Genomic DNA, 20,578 nt, shown 5'->3' on the forward strand with positions numbered 1-20,578 from the left:
TCAAACTCACATCATCCTACTCTTATAATAATATTTATACTAATCGAATAAAGACGCAATCCACAAAAAAAGTCCTATTTACATTCAATGAAAAATTGTAATATTATCATATTTCATCTAGTAAATTACTTCATACAAAGTTTTGAATAGAAATTTTATGGATAAGGATCGATCAAAATTTTAAAATAAATTTAACTATAAAATTATAAAAATATAGTTTTGTTATAAAATTTAAAAGAAATATAAAATAAATAAAAGAGAAAAATAAAAGATGAAAGGATGATTCAATTTTCACATTGGTATTCAATAAGTTTATTCATACCCTTATAAGTTACAAAGCATTATGGCCCTATAAATGATTTAGAGGTTACAAAGACAATGAATTTAGGAGTTATAGATATTAATCTTTTTAAAGGTTATAATAGGATAAATTTAAGTGTTATGAATATCCATTTAAAATATTATTTTAAATAATGATACGTGGACCATGGACCATGAGCATTTCCGTCTTTTTCTCATTGGTTTTTCACGGAGCATGGGCCCTTTTTTTCTATTTCGGTTCTATGGACCCACGAGGCACGAAGTTCCCACTAACAAGGCTCTTCCAACTTCAACCATAAATAGTACATCAAATTCAAATACCATCGCAAATTCATTTGTGCCAATACATCTCTCATCTGGGTTGTCGTTTCTGTAGCTGAAGAAACTCTTCAATGGCTGAAAAGAGCAAGGTTTTGATCATCGGAGGAACTGGATACCTGGGAAAGTTCATTGTGGAAGCCAGTGCAAAAGAGGGTCATCCCACTTTTGTTTTTGTAAGGGAGTCCACCGTCTCCGACCCTGTTAAGGGAAAACTTATCGACAACTTCAAGAACTTAGGGGTCCATTTGTTGTTAGTAAGTAGTAACCTTTTACTTCTTCACATACATCCATGGCTGGCTGTGACATATCTTTATCTTTTATTGTTGTGTCATGCAGGGGGATATGTACGACCATGAGAGTTTGGTCAAAGCAATAAAGCAAGTTGATGTGGTGATTTCGGTTGTGGGTCAAATGCAGTTATCAGATCAAGTTAAGATCATTGCTGCTATTAAAGAAGCTGGGAATGTCAAGGTGGGTGTTTCCTCTCTTTAATTTGTTTTATATTCAAGTTTGGCTTCAACATAGTATCTTACATCACTGTAAATCAAATTAGCTGCAACCACTTTGATATAATTAAACCCGTATGAGGCCACTTTGGTGGAATGGACCCTCCATGTGCTGGTAGTTATTGTAAATGATGCTGTAGATGCGTAGTATTTACTATTTACTAACCCTGGTACGGTAGAACAACTTAAACAGTTTTAGATCTACTTTTACACGCATATGAAATTCGATACCATGCATTTGAACCAAGCTCGACTTCTGGACTCCAAATTATTGAGAGAACTTTACTTGAATATCTTTCCTGGACGTGGGCACTTGTGGTTTATACCCAAAAAAAAAAATTGAACACATTTTGGTGACTCTGGACCCAACAACTTACCGTTTTCTCACTCTATTCTAACGAATTTTGATCAGAGATTTTTCCCATCGGAATTTGGAATGGACGTGGACAAGAACAATGCGGTTGAGCCAGCAAAATCGACATTCGCAATCAAGGCTCAAATCCGTCGTGCTGTTGAGGCTGAAGGGATCCCTTACACTTATGTGCCTGCTAACTGCTTTGCAGGCTATTTTCTTCCTACATTGTCGCAGCCAGGAGCCACCTCTCCCCCAAGAGACAAGGTGGTTATTCTAGGTGATGGAAATCCTAAAGGTAAACAAAGCATTTCTAATCAGAAACTTGATGACCGCTTAGTTTTAGAGATTAAATAAAGCATCTGCCATCACCATTTGCAGCTGTTTTCAACCATGAAGCTGACATCGGAACCTACACCATCAAAGCTGTTGATGACCCCAGAACAGCGAACAAGACTCTATTCATCAGGCCTCCCAAGAACACCTACTCATTTAACGAGCTCATCGCCCTGTGGGAGAAGTTGATTGGCAAAACCCTTGAGAAAACATATGTTCCTGAGGACCAACTTCTCAAACAGATCCAAGGTTGATAAAATCTCCTGCTCTTATTTTGGATTTGTTCATAGGAATCTTATTATACTTTGGTTATTTATTCATGCATTTTATCAAATTCTTGCAGAGTCTCCAATCCCAATCAATATTATGTTGGCCATCAGTCACTCAATCTTTGTCAATGGTGATTGCACCAACTTCGAGATCGATCCATCATTCGGATACAAAGCTTCTGAGCTCTACCCTCAAGTGAAATACACCACTGTGGAAGAAGGCCTCAGTCGTTTTGTTTGAGAAAGCTAGAAATCAAATCAGATCATTGTTGTTATTAAACTGATACCAGTAATAATTCAAAAACTGTCACCGAGAGATTTGTGCAGAGGACTTGGGGATTCTGTGTGTATGCATGTGTGTGTTTATGTCATAAATTTCTCGTTACTATCATTCAACATAATGCCAAACATGCTATTCTTCTTGTGTCGTACTCATAGTCCATGTCTCTGAATATTACAAGCAGCTCTTTCTTTACATTGTGCACCATCCACAAAAGCCAATACCAGGTCATCAATAAACAGCCATGCAAGCAAAATAATTTCAGAGCATTGCTTTAGGTAAATTATGGGATAAAGGAGCCAAAACCTCAAACTCTGAAAATCAATATATATGGACTGGTTCATGAATATAAATGATGTACCATTAAAGATCGTAGTTGAGAGAATGTCGTGGTTCTAGAGAAGATTCTAAATCTCTTTATACTAAATTTTAGTAGTATAGAACACCATCTTTGACCTATGAAATATATTTTACAAATATGATTATAAAATTCAAGAAATTGAAGTGGACTAATTTGCAATTTTTTTAGCCACTGAATAAGGAGGCTCAAAAGTCCCAAAAAATTCAAACAATGAATACTTGAGCAATCAAGGCCCAACTCAATCCCAAAGAAACAAACCCTATAAAATTCAAGAAATTGAAGTGGACTAATTTGCAATTTTTTTAGCCACTGAATAAGGAGGCTCAAAAGTCCAAAAAAATTCAAACAATGAATACTTGGGCAATCAAGGCCCAACCCAATCCCAAAGAAACAAACCCTAACCACCAGAATTTTTGGTGGCTACAGCATGCAACAAGGGAGGAAGGAGAGTGATCGAAGAAGCCAACAATGGCAGGCCGTCATACCTACAACCAACAGATCCACCATCAAGGAGGAGTTGAAAAAGAAGTCAGTTTGCTCCCTATCCCAATTCAATGTGTCAACTAATGTTCTAACATAATTTGGAATAAGATAGTTTAACAGTAGTTTTTAAAGAGAGATTCATTCACATGATTTTTTTTAACACAGCTCGGATAAAAATCTTAATCTATGTAGTCTTATCAGTGAATGATTTATTCAATAATAAATCTAAAAATTTATTGACTAAAGCCCAATTTACCGTTACAACAACAAGCAATTGTAACCTCAACAAATATGCCCAATAGTTACAACAACAAGCAATTTTAACTCTAACAAATATGCCCAATAGTTACAATTACTCACTCACAATAATATTCATCTCACTAAGAAAGCCCATATAAAGAGTGAAATAAACAAAGAAAATACAAGCAATGAAGATGGTAGTAGCTCAAGTAAATACACTCCCAAAAGATATATCCAATGTGCATCGGCACTGCCTGGTTATAGGCAAAATAAAGCAGCTTCCCTAAGTAACATTAGGGGGATAAAATACCATTTTAAATTGAAGTATTTATCCACAAAAAATCTCCTTTTAAAATATGAATTCAAAGCGTTCATTATCATGCAAATCTTGTAACACCCCCAACCCATATCCGTCGCCAGAATAGGGTTAAGGAACATTTTCAGAGTTTACAGAATAAATACAATTAATTCAAGTCTTTACTATTCATATCAGAAACTAATCATATTTAATCATATTGTCCCTTAAATGGACCCTCGAGGCCCAATTTAAACATTTAAAAGAAATTGGGACTAAATCAGGAATTCAGAGAATTTTTTGCAAAATTTCAATTTTTTTCTTAAATACAAGGGTCACACGCCCATGTGGGTAAGCCATGTGACTCACACTGTCAAATAACACGCCATTGTCTTAGACCGTGTGGGCATTCGATATAAGGCACACGACCGTGTCCCAGCTCGTGTTTATACCCATGTAACTCTCTGGCTTGAGTCACACAGCCAACCACACGCCTATGTGCTAGGCCGTGTGGAAAATTTAATTTTCGAAAATTAGGTCCAGGATTCACACGGCCAAGACATACGCCCATGTGTTGGGTTATGTATTTCACATGGCTGAGACACACGCCCATGTCTTTACCCGTGTGACCAATTCTGAGCATTTTGTTTCTCAATTTTTAAGATGCAGAGGACGCACAGCCAAACCACACACCTGTGTGCATGGCCGTGTGTCACACATGGTTGAAACACACGCTCGTTTGTCTACCTGTGAAGACGAAAATAGGCCATTTTCAAGGCCATTTTTCTCACCCAAGTATACCATCAACCTACAACAACACTTGAATACATTTACCAACCAATTCAAGACATTAAAACTAAACCAAAACCCGTCTTATGCATATCATATTAGCTTATATGTTTAAGTATTTAAACTTAACAATTTCACACTTATATTCATAGACAAATTTTATCAAATATACTAATTCAAAATCATTCATTAATAAGTTTATATACTCTCCACCATATAACCATTTCATCATACATTAAACATGCTAAATTCTTACATAATTACATCAAAATATGCTTAACATTAGCCATTCCAATGGCTAGTTACAACCAAAATATATTTCATCATTTGATCTATTTTAGCCTATACAAGCCATTATATTAAAAGTAGATTTGTTATTTATACCAAAGTGAGCTATAGGATAGTGTGATCTTGCTCTGATCCACTCCAACCTTTACGAGCTTTTGAATACTATAAAACAGAGAAAATGAACAGAGTAAGCATTCAATGCTTAGTAAGTTCGCATAACAGGAATTTAACTTACCAATCATATTCATTTAAAATAAGCATACAAACATGCATTCAAAACATTGTGGCCAATTGCCTAGACATATGCTGTGACAGCCCAAAATTGACCCTAGACGGGATGTGGTTTCGGGACCACAAAACCGAGGCATAAAAATAATTTAAAATTTATTGTGATGCCTATGATATGTGTTAAATTGTGTGTGACATTTTTGATGATTTGATTTAGTGTTATAAAGGTGAATTTCACTAGAAAGGACTTGTGTGAGAAAACTTAGAAATGAGATAGGCAAATGTTGAAGTGGCCTATTGATGCATACTAGGAAATGTTGTCCTTGCATGTCAAATTTCCCAAATTTGACTATAGTGGCGCCAAGGTGGGTATGATGGACAAGGAAAACATGTTTCCAACATGTTTGGTTAGTGAGTTATGTATGAAGGAATATAATAAAATTAACATAAAAAATGAACAAAAAGAAAGAAAGATGAGCATGGATGCCCCTTGTTGCCGTGAGTAGAGGAAAAGAAAGGAGAAATTTTGTTCATCCATTTTCACTTCTTGGCGAAAATACTAAGAAAAAAGGGGAGGATTTTTGCTTCATGCTTGGTTTAGAAGAGAACTAGAAGGAGATTTGGCTATACTTGCATCAATATTAAGGTATGTTTGAGGTGGTGTCATGAGATTCATGCTTGTTTTGGTTGCTTACTTGATGTGCATGTTAGCCATGGTTCAAATCCTTGTTATGCCATGAAAATGGTATTTAGCCAAGGTTGATATTGTGTTGAAACTATTGCATGCTAAATGTGAAGCTTGCTATTGATGCATGTAATGATGGATTAACTACTCTCGAAATTTCTTTTTAGTATTCTTGAGTAGGGCATTGAGTCCTTTGTTTAACCATGACAAAAAATTTTAAAAGGGCATGGTGTGTGAGGTATTCGCCATGGTATGCTCATGAGCATGGTTTATGCTTCTTGCATGATATTAAAAAATTTGTGTTTTGAATGGTTATGGACACCTTAAAATTGACCTTGCACCTATGTGTGGATATATGTTTGCACATGATGTTTTGGTTATGAAGTAAATGATAAATGTGTTTGTTTAAAAAAATAAATTGTTGGAGAATGTTTGTAAAATTTCAAGTATATTCGGCCATTGGGTGAGTATGTAAGTGATGTTGAATCAAGTTTTTGGTGCATATTTGGTGATGTGTATAATCGACCAAATGGGTGATTAGTAAAAAAAATGGTTGCCGAATATACAAGCATACATATGCATCTGTAGTTGAATTATGAATGTTTAGCAAGATGGTTAAACTAGTTGATTTATTGATTAAGCTCAAGGAGTTAAAGAAGGAGAATCAAGCAAGGGAAAGACGAAGGTCATCGAGTAGCCGACTTGGACTGTTTTACCCAACACAAGGTAAGTCATTAAGCATATATTTGGTGTTGATGTAAATGACCATAATATATACGCAATTGTGTTTAAATGAGTTGATGTGTAAATGAAAATGTATGTGTATGGAATGATGCCATGGTTGAATGTATAAAGGCAGCAACATGCATAAGGTATTGGTCTCGGCACTAAGTGTGCGGGTATAAATGGACACGGTGACAAGATTGGCACTAAGTGTGCGGGTTTAAATTGTACAGCACTAAGTGTGCGAGTTTGATTATATAGCACTAAGTGTGCGAGCTGAAAATATATAGCACTAAGTGTGCGAGCTGAAAATTATATAGCACTAAGTGTGCGAGCTGAAAATATATAGCACTAAGTGTGCGGATTCACTATATGCTCTTGTATTACAATTGGCACTGAGTGTGCGACATTATCGAGTTAATCCGGACAGCGGATCGGGTAAGTACCTTGAGCTCATGACGAATAGGCAATACATTCATGCTCGGGGTTGAGCTTGGTAAGCTTGAAATCTATGTGATGATTGCAATTGTATGATTGTGGTGCGAATGAGTTGGTGTGTAAAAATGCCTCAAATATCTTATTGTATAGAATATGAAAAGTGGATGTATGACTTGGTATGAGATTGAACCGAAAGGTCCGAGGAATTATGGTATAGTTTCGATATGGATGAAGTACCTAGCCTCGTTTATTGTTTGATGTTGCGAAAACTTTATTAATGGATGGTTGATGAATGCTTATGACTTGCTGAGTTATAAACTCACTCGGTGTTTTCTTGTCACCCATTTTAGGTCTCTTGGACTCGTATTGTCGCATGCTCGGAACCGTCGTTGAAGTCATCACACCGGCTGGAAACCTTTTGGTATTGTCTTCGTAGTTGAACTAGGAGAACAATTGGCATGTATAGGCTATATTATGTTTTGTTGAATTGTGGGTTGTAAACTTTAAGCCATGTGAAAATGGCCTATGTGGTCGTCGAGTGGGATGCTAGAACCTATAGCCACGAGTCTTAGAAACTTTAATTTTGATAAGGTGGCCATAAATTGTGTCATGTATGATGGATGATTAGTAAGGCCAAGGAAAGATTCATGAAATTGGCATAGTCTACTGCAGTAACTGTTGCTGACAGCAGCAGTGAGATGAGATTGAAAAATCACTAAAAATAGTAGAAGTAGAATTAAATAGTGAATAAATTATGAAATTTAACCTTGATGAATCTATTTTTATATGGACGAAACGAGACGACCATATGAGCAGTATACTGAGAGATATTAGAGTTCTTGTGAGACAGGGCCAGAACGGTTTCTGGGTCCCCTGTCGCCACTTTGAAAATTTACTATAAATTATCCAGAAAGAATTAGAAGTCATGCCTTATATGTGAAGATTCCATTTTGAGTCTAGTTTCTTTAGAAACAAACGGTACCAGTATTAAAGCCCTGTACAGAGAGATATTCAAGTTGTAACGCACAAAGGTCAGTGTAGTCGACCCCTGTAACATGGGTGACTTTAACTAATAAACTGTACCAATTGGCCCAACCAAAAATTCTAGAGATAAATCCAGGGATGGATATATGAGTCTAATTTCAGGGAAAATTTACGGAACTGATTTTCGAGTTCTGGAACTCGAGATATGATTTTTAAGGTGACAGTGACGCAGTTAGCTAGCCTGCCTGGAACTGAAATCAATTATTGTCAAGAGAGAAAAAGGGAAGTAAGCCGGTAACACCACGTGTTCAAATCCGGTGACGGTCACGGGTTTGGGGTGTTACATTTTATTGGTATCAGAGCCAGGTTTAGTCGGTTCTAGGACTACCATAGAGCGTGTGAGTCTAGCTATACATGCCAATTTGTTAGTGCTTAATAATGTGATGACTTGACGGTTGAAATTTTTGTTTTGATTAGCAATGGAGCCGGAATAGAGACCCTTGGCGGATGACGTTGAAAGTGTAGCGGCTGCTCCGCGCAAGGGACACCGCTGTTGAGCCTCGATCATCCGCGAATAATCAAAATGAAGGCGAAATAAGCCTTCTTCACCATGATGAATGAGTGGGTCGCACAATATGCCCGAACCAACCCTACTGTCCAACCATTCACGAATTTAAATACTCCGCCCCAAGAGTCCGCAATGCCTCCATTCTGATCCCGTGAGGCTAAGCAAACCACCATAGACTTGATTAGGAAGCGCCGGCCGGAGTTCAAGGCCATAGTCATCGATGATCTTTGAAAGAGCCGAATTCTGGCTCGATAACACCATTCGAGTGTTAGATGAACTGTCATGCACACCCGATGAATGTCTTAAGTGTGCTATATCCTTGTTGCGAGACTCAACTTACTATTGGTGGAGGACTTTAATTTCCATAGTCCCAAATGAACGAGTTACTTGGGATTTCTTTCAATCTGAATTTAGAAAGAAATACATTAGTCAACGATTCATAAATCAGAAGCGTAAGGAATTCTTGGAACTCAAGCAAGGCCGTATGACTGTATCTGAATACGAGCATGAGTTTGTAAGACTTAGTCGGTATGCTCGGGAGTGTGTGGCTGATGAGGTTGCGATGTGCAAAAGATTTGAAGAAGGATTGAATGAAGAGTTAAAGTTACTAGTGGGAATTTTGGAGATAAAGGAGTTCGTGACACTAGTCGAACGAGCCTGCAAGGCGGAAGAACTTGGGAAGGAGAAGAAGAAGGCTGAATTCGAAGCAAGAGATTACCGTAAAAAATCGACGAGTAAAGCCCATTCTCGGATGTAAAGAGGTTCGGGGAGGACACCAAGAAGTCGAGGACGATCATGGGAATTTCCATTAGAGCCCGACCATTGACGGACTCCGAGCTACTTCGGTAGCTAGTGTGGGCAATAATCGTCAAGAGAGACCGAATGCCCCAATGTGGAAGACGACACCTAGGTGAATGTTGGGGTAAGTCATTAATAGGGCTGTTATGGATGCGGTTCAAGGACCACCTCATTAGAGATTGCACGAGCTAGATGAGAGGAATAAGACGCAAGGTGCAAGACCTAGTGGAACGACGGTGGAGGTAGGCCCCGAGAATCTCTGGAGGTAGGAATGGTAATCGAGAAGAGCCTCTAATACGGCTGTCCGATCCGAGACCCGTGCTCTGCTAGAGCATATGCCATCCGCATACGAGAGGAGGCATCCTCCCCGACGTCATCATTGGTACTTTTACTCTCTTTGATACTAGTGTGATTGCATTGATTGACCTCGGCTCTACTCATTCATATGTATGTGAAACCTTAGCATCCAAAGAAGACTCTACCGTTGAGTCTCATCAATTCGTAATTCAGTGTCAAACCCTTTGGGTCAATACATACTAGTTGATAAAGTGTGCAAGAGATGCCCCTAATAATTCGAGAATCCTATTTTCCTACCGATCGATGCTTCTACCATTTGATGAATTGATGTTATTCTTGGTATGGATTGGTGACCAGTACATGATGCGTTGGTGGACGCAAAAGGAAAACCATTGATTTGAGGAGTGCAAATAACGAGGTAGTCCGAGTCGAGTCTCTTGATTTAAAAGGAGTGCCGGCGATAATATCTTCTATGACCGCTCGGAGATATGTGAAAAGGGTGTGAAACATACCTTGCGTATGTGTTTGAAAGTAAAGAGATGGAAAAGAAACTCGAATCGGTACCAGTGGTTTGTGAGTATTCAGATGTTTTTCCTGAGGAGTTACCGGGATTGCCACCGGTTCGAGAAGTGGAATTCGGCATCGAAGTTGTACCGGGTATTACGTCGATCTCAATAGCCCAGTATCGTATGGCATTAACGAAGTTAAAGGAATTGAAGGTTCCATTGCAAGAATTGACGGATAGAGGTTTCGCTCGACCGAGTTTTTCTCCATGGGGCGCACCAGTATTGTTTGTGAAAAAGAAGGATGGAACCATGAGGTTGTGCATCGACTATCGTCAACTCAATAAAGTGACGATAAAGAATAAATATCCGTTGCCACGAATTGACGATTTGTTTGATCAATTAAAGGGAGCCTCAGTGTTTTCAAAGATAGATTTGAGATCGGGTACTATCGGTTGAGGTCCGAGAATCGGACATACCAAAACCGCTTTTAGAACGAGGTACGGTCACTACGAATTTTTGGTGATGCCGTTTGGGCTCACTAATGCCCTACGGTGTTTATGGATTTAATGAATAGAATTTTCAGGCCATACTTGGATCGGTTCGTAGTTGTATTTATCGATGACATTTTGGTCTATTCGAGAGATGAAACTGAACATGCTGAACACCGAGGCTAGTGTTGCAAATCTTACGAGATAAGCGATTATACGCAAAGTTCAAGAAATGTGAATTTTGGTTGAAAAAGGTTAGCTTTTGGGGCACGTGGTGTCCGCATCGGTGTCGGTGGACCCGAACAAAATTTCGACCATAGTCGATTGGAAACCACCAAGGAATGTTACCGTTAGGAGCTTTTGGGGCTTGCGGATACTATCGACGATTTGTGAAAGGTTTTTCGGTGATAGCTGCACCGATGACAAAACTACTTCAAAAGATGTTAAGTTCGAGTGGTCGAACGCATGTCAAGAAAGTTTCGATCGACTAAAGACTGTTTAACCGAGGCCCGGTACTAGTACAATAGGAGTCCAAGAAAGAGTTTGTCATATCTGATGGCGCATCCTTGCTTGGGTTAGGTTGTGTGTTGATGCAAGAAGGTCGAGTTGTGGCTTACGCGTCGAGACAACTAAAGCCGCATGAGAGAAACTATCCGACCCATGACCTTGAACTAGCGACCATAGTGTTCGCCTTGAAGATATGGCGGCATTACTTGTTTGGGGAAAGGTGTCACATTTATTCGGACCACAAGAGTCTAAAATATTTGATGAGTCAGAGAGATTTAAACCTGCGACAAAGACGTTGGCTTGAGTTGTTGAAAGACTATGAACTCATCATTGATTATCACCGGGAAAGGCCAACGTGGTGGCCGATGCCTTAAGTCGGCAGGCAATTGTTTGCTTTGAGAGCGATGGATGCTCATCTATCCGTTTCACCCGATGAGGTGCTAGTAGTCGAATTAGAGACCAAACCGTTATTGATTCATCAAGTACTCGAATCTCAGAAGGTTGACGCTGAATTGGTCGCTAAGCGAGCCGAATGTGTTTCGAATGAGGAATTGGAATTTCAGATTGACGACCATGATTGCTTGACTTTCAAGGGTCGATTATGTATTCCAAGGAATTCGGAACTTGTTTCGATGATTTTGAACGAGGCTCACAGTAGTCGAATGTCAATCCACTCGGGTAGTACTAAAATGTACAATGACCTGAAACGTCGGTTTTGGTGGCATGGTATGAAACGAGACATCTCTGACTTTGTTTCGAGATGTTTAATATGTCAACAAATGAAAGCGGAGCATCAAGTGCCATCGGGATTACTTCAGCCGATCACGATACCCGAGTGGAAATGGGATCGAGTCACCATGGACTTTGTATCCGGACTACCTTTGTCAGCAAGTAAGAAGGATGCGATCTGGGTCATTGTTGATAGACTGACCAAGTCTGCTCATTTTATTCTGTCGCACGGATTTTTTGCTTGATAAATTGGCGTAATTATCGTCTCCCAAATTATTCGATTGCATGGGTGCCTATTTCTATCGTGTCGGACGAGACCCAAGATTTACATCGCGATTTTGGAAGAAATTGCAAGAGGCTTTGGGTACCAAGTGCATTTTAGCACTTTTCACCCCAAACCGATGGTCAATCCGAACGGATAATTCAAATACTCGAGGATATGTTGAGATGTTGCATCCTTGAGTTTAGTGGTGCATGGGAACGGTATTTACCTTTGGTTGAATTCGCTTACAACAATAGCTTTCAATCAAGTATCAAGATGGCGCCTTACGAGGCTTTATACCGTCGTAAATGCCGTACCCCATTATTCTGATGAACTTAGTGAAGGAAAAATCTTGAGGTTGATTTGGTTAAGGATGCCGAGCAAAAGTTCGAGTAATTCATGAAAGTTTGAAAGTCGCCGGATCGCCAAAAGTCGTATGCGGATTTGAAAAGAAAATATATTGAATATCGGGTTGGAGACAAGGTATTTCTCAAAGTCTCACCCTGGAAGAAAGTGCTTAGATTTGGCCGTAAGGGCAAATTGAGTCCGAGGTTCATCGGTCCGTATGAAGTATCTGAACGAGTTGGGCCATGGCGTCTCGATTAATTTTACCCCGAGCTCGAAAAGATTCACAACGTTTTCCATGTTTTGATGCTTGACGATATAGGTCGATCCATCGCACGTAATCGCCCGTCCGAGATTGAGATTCACCTAATTTGAGCTATGAAGAGGAACCGGTTCGCATTATGATGCGTGAAGTAAAAGAGTTGCGCAATAAGAAAATCCCGTTAGTGAAGGTGTTGTGGCATAAACACGAATTGAAGAAGCCACTTGGGAACTTGAGGACTCTATGAAAGAGCGATACCGAGCCTATTTACTGGTAAGATTTTCGGGACGAAAATTTCTTAAGTCGGGGAGAGTTGTGACAGCCAAAATTGACCCTAGACGGGATGTGGTTTGGGACCACAAAACCGAGGCATAAAAATAATTTAAAATTTATTGTGATGCCTATGATATGTGTTAAATTGTGTGTGACATTTTGATGATTTGATTTAGTGTTATAAAGGTGAATTTCACTAGAAAGGACTTGTGTGAAAAACTTAGAAATGAGATAGGCAAATGTTGAAGTGGCCTATTGATGCATACTAGGAAATGTTGTCCTTGCATGTCAAATTTCCCAAATTTGACTATAGTGGCCGGCCAAGGTAGGTATGATGGGCAAGGGAAAACATGTTTCCAACATGTTTGGTTAGTGAGTTATGTATGAAGGAATATAATAAAATTAGCATAAAAAATGAACAAAAAAAAAGAAAAGATGAGCATGGATGCCCCTTGTTGCCGTGAGTAGAGGAAAAAGAAAGGAGAAATTTTGTTCATCCATTTTCACTTCTTGGCCGAAAATACTAAGGAAAAAGGGGGAGGATTTTTGCTTCATGCTTGGTTTAGAAGAGAACTAGAAGGAGATTTGGCTATACTTGCATCAATATTAAGGTATGTTTGAGGTGGTGTCGTGAGATTCATGCTTGTTTTGGTTGCTTACTTGATGTGCATGTTAGCCATGGTTCAAATCCTTGTTATGCCATGAAAATGGTATTTAGCCAAGGTTGATATTGTGTTGAAACTATTGCATGCTAAATGTGAAGCTTGCTATTGATGCATGTAATGATGGATTAACTACTCTCGAAATTTCTTTTTAGTATTCTTGAGTAGGGCATTGAGTCCTTTGTTTAACCATGACAAAAAAATTTTAAAAGGGGCATGGTGTGTGAGGTATTCGGCCATGGTATGCTCATGAGCATGGTTTATGCTTCTTGCATGATATTAAAAATTTGTGTTTTGAATGGTTATGGACACCTTAAAATTGGCCTTGCACCTATGTGTGGATATATGTTTGCACATGATGTTTTGGTTATGAAGTAAATGATAAATGTGTTTGTTTAAAAAAATAAATTGTTGGAGAATGTTTGTAAAATTTCAAGTATATTCGGCCATTGGGTGAGTATGTAAGTGATGTTGAATCAAGTTTTTGGTGCATATTTGGTGATGTGTATAATCGACCAAATGGGTGATTAGTAAAAAATGGTTGCCGAATATACAAGCATACATATGCATGTGTAGTTGAATTATGAATGTTTAGCAAGATGGTTAAACTAGTTGATTTATTGATTAAGCTCAAGGAGTTAAAGAAGGAGAATCAAGCAAGGGAAAGACGAAGGTCATCGAGTAGCCGACTTGGACTGTTTTACCCAACACAAGGTAAGTCATTAAGCATATATTTGGTGTTGATGTAAATGACCATAATATATACGCAATTGTGTTTAAATGAGTTGATGTGTAAATGAAAATGTATGTGTATGGAATGATGCCATGGTTGAATGTATAAAGGCAGACAACATGCATAAGGTATTGGTCTCGGCACTAAGTGTGCGGGTATAAATGGACACGGTGACAAGATTGGCACTAAGTGTGCGGGTTTAAATTGTACAGCACTAAGTGTGCGAGTTTGATTATATAGCACTAAGTGTGCGAGCTGAAAATATATAGCACTAAGTGTGCGAGCTGAAAATTATATAGCACTAAGTGTGCGAGCTGAAAATATATAGCACTAAGTGTGCGGATTCACTATATGCTCTTGTATTACAATTGGCACTGAGTGTGCGACATTATCGAGTTAATCCCGGACAGCGGATCGGGTAAGTACCTTGAGCTCATGACGAATAGGCAATACATTCATGCTCGGGGTTGAGCTTGGTAAGCTTGAAATCTATGTGATGATTGCAATTGTATGATTGTGGTGCGAATGAGTTGGTGTGTAAAATGCCTCAAATATCTTATTGTATAGAATATGAAAAGTGGATGTATGACTTGGTATGAGATTGAACCGAAAGGTCCGAGGAATTATGGTATAGTTTCGATATGGATGAAGTACCTAGCCTCGTTTATTGTTTGATGTTGCGAAAACTTTATTAATGGATGGTTGATGAATGCTTATGACTTGCTGAGTTATAAACTCACTCGGTGTTTTCTTGTCACCCATTTTAGGTCTCTTGGACTCGTGTTGTCGCATGCTCGGAACCGTCGTTGAAGTCATCACACCGGCTGGAAACCTTTTGGTATTGTCTTCGTAGTTGAACTAGGAGAACAATTGGCATGTATAGGCTATATTATGTTTTGTTGAATTGTGGGTTGTAAACTTTAAGCCGTGTGAAAATGGCCTATGTGGTCGTCGAGTGGGATGCTAGAACCTATAGCCACGAGTCTTAGAAACTTTAATTTTGATAAGGTGGCCATAAATTGTGTCATGTATGATGGATGATTAGTAAGGCCAAGGAAAGATTCATGAAATTGGCATAGTCTCATCGCAGTAACTGTTGCTGACAGCAGCAGTGAGATGAGATTGAAAAATCACTAAAATAGTAGAAGTAGAATTAAATAGTGAATAAATTATGAAATTTAACCTTGATGAATCTATTTTTATATGGACGAAACGAAACGACCATATGAGCAGTATACTGAGAGATATTAGAGTTCTTGTGAGACAGGGCCAGAACGGTTTCTGGGTCCCCTGTCGCCACTTTGAAAATTTACTATAAATTATCCAGAAAGAATTAGAAGTCATGCCTTATATGTGCAGATTAAATTTTGAGTCTAGTTTCTTTATAAACAAACGGTACCAGTATTAAAGCCCTGTACAGAGAGATATTCAAGTTGTAACATGCGAAGGTCAGTGTAGTCGACCCCTGTAACATGGGTGAATTTAACTAATAAAATGTACCAATTGGCCCAATCAAAAATTCTAGAAATAAATCCAGGGATGGATATATGAGTCTAGTTTCAGGGAAAATTTACAGAACTGATTTTCGAGTTCTGGAACTCGAGATATGATTTTTAAGGTGACAGTGACGCAGTTAGCTAGCCTGCCTGGAACTGAAATCAATTATTGTCAAGAGAGAAAAAAGGGAAGTAAGCCCGGTAACACCACGTGTTCAAATCCGGTGACGGTCACGGGTTTGGGGTGTTACATATGCTCTCATCAAACAAGTTAGTCATGAAATTTATATGAATATCAAGAAAACAAAGATAAGCTCATCATACAACCATTTCTAGGTATTTCAGAATTGTTCATGATATAATTCATTAAATTCTCATATTTTCTCATATCAGGAGTCTTGTCTATTGAATCATTGAAATATCGATGAATACCCGGGTAGTACACACAAGGTGTACTTATCAATGATCCGTCAATTTATATACAGAGGTGCTTATTAGAGCACATAACCGGGAAGCACACTCTCGAGCCTTATCACGGGAAGCTTATAAAGAGCCATATCGGGAAGCTCGCAAAGAGCCTATCGGGAAGCTTATCTGGGCTATATAATAGGAAGCTCATAAGAGCCATAATCAGGAAGTTCATAAAGAACCATATCGGGAAGCTCACAAAGAGCCATATAACGGGAGCTCCGGATAACCATACATCGAGAATTTCAAGTGAGCATTATCTGGAAGCTCACAAAGAGCCAATTTAATAGGAAGCTCACGAAAAGCTTATAATCGGGATGCTCATAAGAGCTAAGGTGTGTCCACAACAAATGTAGGATCACAACCTAATGGGACGCTTCGAAGAGCTATAACGGGAAGCTTGCAAGAACCATATACGGTAAGCTCGAGAGGGCTAATAACGGGATGCTCATAAGAGCTGTAGTTTGTCCACAACATATGTTGGACCACAACTAATACGGGAAATCCTGTATCCATTGACTTTCATCTATTCTAATGGGACTTGACATTTTTCGAGCGTTGTCGGATATATGATCATTTCATATATTTATGACATTTATACAATTCACATAAACACATTCAATTCAAGCATATAAATATATACAATTAAGTTACACGAACTTACCTCGATACTTGTTCGTATACGAGAATCTACTAATCCGATATTTTTTCTTTTCCTCGATCTAACTTCGTATTTGAGTTATCCAAATCTATATAAATGAATTTAACATTAATTTAATAAAATTCACATTCCATTCCATTCAATTCATATCTTAGGAAAAATTACTATTTTGCCCCTATACTTTTTATTAATTCCAATTTTGTCCCTAGACTCGGAAAATGAAATTCATGCAATTCAATCATATAAAAATTACTAAAAATGGAACAAGATTACTTACCCAATTAGGCTTGCTTGATTTTCTTTCTCTTTCCTAGGGTTTCCATAGAATTTGGGGAAGAAGATGATAATAATAATATGATATTAAGTTGTTATTATCTTTATTTATTTCTATTTCTAATTTAGTCCTTTTCTTTTCTAAATTTCCATAGATGAATCATCAAAAATATCTACTAACTTTTCTTAATGGTCTAATTACCATATAAGGTTCTAGCTATTAGAATTCAACTTTTACATTTTATGCAATTTGGTCCTTTAATTAGTTAAACATGTAATCGGTAAAATTTTATTATCAAAATTTTTATACGTCTTTCAAATCATAATGTAGACCATGCAATAATATTGAAATAAAATTTCTTTCTGACTTAAATTTGTGGTCCCGAAACCACTGTTCCAATTTCATTGAAAACGGGCTGTTACAAATCTAAGGCTTAAAGGTAAAATATAAGGTTTTGATAAGTGTAACTTTGATCCTTTTGTTACGAAGTGGCCATTCATTCAATGGCGAACTTAGGTCACAAAGCTGCCAGCCCATCCAAACTAGTGAGCTCAAACACAACCGTGAGCTCACCAAACATGTGAGCTCAGCAAAGATGTGAGCTCAACCAGGATGTTATCAATATGTGAATCACCTCATGTAACTTTGATCCTTTTGTTACTAAGTGGACATTCATTCAATGGAGAACTCAGGTCACAAAGCTACAAGCCCATCCAAACTTGTGAGCTCAAACACAACTGTGAGCTTAGCAAAGATGAAATAAATGTGAGCAAAATTCATAAGTGCAGAATTTAATATGCTTTTTGCTTAGTCTATTTGTTAAGATAACTTGTTGAAACAAGAAGAGTTAGTATAGAAATGGTGTTATTAGGTACTTTTTTCTCTAAATCAATTTGTGTACATGTTTTATCTTTACTTTTCCAAGATGATTTGATATGATTAGTTGATTACTTGTAACCACTTCACCTATTTATTGTACCATAAACAATGGGAACAACCAAACAGATTGAGCATTATGTTTTTTCGAATGATTATTGCCAACAACATTAATACCACAACTCCACAAATTGAAAGTGCAAAAGAATATATTATGTTTGTGGAAGAACGATTTCGTTCTGTGGATAAGTGACTCATTGGTACCTTAATGGCACGACTCACGACCATGAAGCATGATTGGTCGAGTGTTAGACCTGATGCCATAAATGTAATATTTTCATCTATGTACACTTATATATTTTTTTTGAAACAGATTGATTAATAAAATTATCCATAACTACATTAATATACATGTTTTGGTTAATAAAATTACAGGCCTATTCACCTCATAGTTACATAGGAATTGGAAATCCATGTACCTCCACACCTTATGATTTGTAATGATGTAATGATGCAATTTTTTAATTCTTTTCATGATATTGCAAACCGCATCAAGAAAAACTATTATGTAGCCATGGCATTAGATTTTGCAATTATGATGCAATAAACTTTTATTTTATATTACCATGATTATTATTGAAAATTAATTCATTAATAATTGTTAATTATAATTATGACTTTATTACTCATCAAAGTGGTCGATTAAAATTTTTATAGATGTTAGTTATGTTATTTTGTCAAGATTCATGTAATTATTTAATTAAATACTTATAATGGAAAATTGGATGTTTGACTTTCACTACTCATTAAAATTTCTTAATTTACTCAAAAGTGAATTACTTATTCTATGAATAGTGAAAATTATGGTGGTAGATTAATATTTTTGTTAGATACATATATTTGAATGTCCAAAGACAACATATATATTTGATGAAAATTATTTATTTGTCCATTAAGTTTATTAACATTTATTTATGATAGTATATTGTAGTATCTAACCAAAGGAGAACTAGGATATACTTGGATTGTTTGCATATCTGAATTTAATATTTGAGCATTTATGTATTGTTTTGATTTTATGAATTATTTTTTAGCGATTTCTCTTCATTTGCAAGTTTTATCATTTATTTTATTTAAAGGGTTAAACTTCTTTTAATAGAGCGAACAAGTCAAGTTCTATTTAAGTTTTTTGGATTTTGACTTGGCACTATTAGAAGATAAATATGCTACTATTACTGATTCAAGCAATGAGGAAGAGATTTTTACCATAAACAATGGGAATGATCAAATCGATTGAGCATTATGTTTTTAAGGATGATTATTGCCAAAACATTAAGACCACAATTCTACAAATTGAAAGTGCAAAAGAATATATTATGTTTGTGGTAGAACGATTCCGTTCTATGGATAAGTCACTCACTAGTACCTTAATGGAAAGACTCACGACCATGAAGCATGATGGGTCGAGCGTTGGACATGGTGCCATAAATGTAGTATTTTCGTCTATGTACACTTATATTTTTTTCAAACAGATTGGTTAATAAAATTATTCATGATTACATTAATATACTTTTTATAATTTTCCTCATGTGGTTTTTGCATGTAAAGCAAAATAGAAGCAAATAATAACTCATTGGTTGTCTAATGTTTAAATAATACTAAGTGGTATTATGTGGTCAGATTGTAATACAGAATGACAACTTATATTAGTAAACAAACCCAAACCTATCCTTAGTCTAATCGAAAATTAGCAAACTAATTGAAAGACTAATATGCCGTCTATTAAGTCCAATTTGGGAGATGTTTTGTCTTGGGCCTCAGAACGGATGACTCTCAGAAGATAGAGACATAGATGTGACTGACTGGACTGATAGTACATCGGACTGGACCCAAGAAGAATAGACTCTGAATCCATTTATAGATTTATTCACTTATGACGTTCAAAGTGTAGCATACCTTAATCTTGAGTGGATGAAGAACTATGTATGCGTGACTCGTATACTTTCATGTAAGTTAAAGCCTGAGTTCAAATAGATAAGGAACCGAAAGCTCATGCGTTGGGTATACTACTTTTTTGTAGTATGTACCATCATTTACAACAGCGAAATTCATAGCCCGAGATATGGGTAAATGATATCCTCTCATTGGCATTACATAGTTGATGAAAAGTAAACGTGGTCACGAGTCGTTTTTCTTTGTCAAGAATGACTTGATTAGTATTTGGTAGTATGTCACACTCGGTGTCTATTAAAGTTCAAAATTTAGAGAAAAGTTGGGAGTTAATTGAAAGAAACCGTAGGTTTGGTAGCCTCTACTGTAAAAAAATTTTGAAATTTTTTGTGGTTGAATAGCAAATAATTGGGTTATAATTCTAGTTAAGTTACATTAGAACTAGCTTATTCCTGAGTGGGAAGCACAATGATGTCAACTATTGGTTTTGATGAGGTTTTTAGGTGATCGTGCGTGTAATATTA

The 20,578-nt window shown here is 37.2% G+C and overlaps 1 protein-coding gene across 1 annotated transcript; it reads left to right on the forward strand.

Moving 5' to 3' along the window:
- The first annotated feature begins 601 nt into the window (after positions 1 to 601).
- LOC108480220 (eugenol synthase 1-like) lies at positions 602 to 2,536 on the forward strand. The gene is made up of 5 exons (XM_017783132.2): positions 602 to 896; positions 979 to 1,113; positions 1,561 to 1,798; positions 1,882 to 2,085; positions 2,180 to 2,536. Exons 1-5 carry the CDS (start codon positions 714 to 716, stop codon positions 2,344 to 2,346), a joined length of 927 nt encoding a protein of 308 aa, XP_017638621.1. The 5' UTR covers positions 602 to 713; the 3' UTR covers positions 2,347 to 2,536.
- Positions 2,537 to 20,578: the final 18,042 nt, after the last annotated feature.

The sequence above is a fragment of the Gossypium arboreum genome, chromosome 1 (assembly GCF_025698485.1).
Source record: "Gossypium arboreum isolate Shixiya-1 chromosome 1, ASM2569848v2, whole genome shotgun sequence".
In the NCBI taxonomy this organism is placed as follows: Eukaryota; Viridiplantae; Streptophyta; class Magnoliopsida; order Malvales; family Malvaceae; genus Gossypium; species Gossypium arboreum.

Bases quoted from the DNA above. Each gene is read 5' to 3' on its own strand.
- LOC108480220 (XM_017783132.2), top strand. From the start codon at position 714: ATGGCTGAAAAGAGCAAGGTTTTGATCATCGGAGGAACTGGATACCTG. The intron at 1,799-1,881 runs GTAAACAAAGCA...CACCATTTGCAG, and splicing joins AGGTGATGGAAATCCTAAAG to CTGTTTTCAACCATGAAGCT. The intron at 2,086-2,179 runs GTTGATAAAATC...AAATTCTTGCAG, and splicing joins ACTTCTCAAACAGATCCAAG to AGTCTCCAATCCCAATCAAT.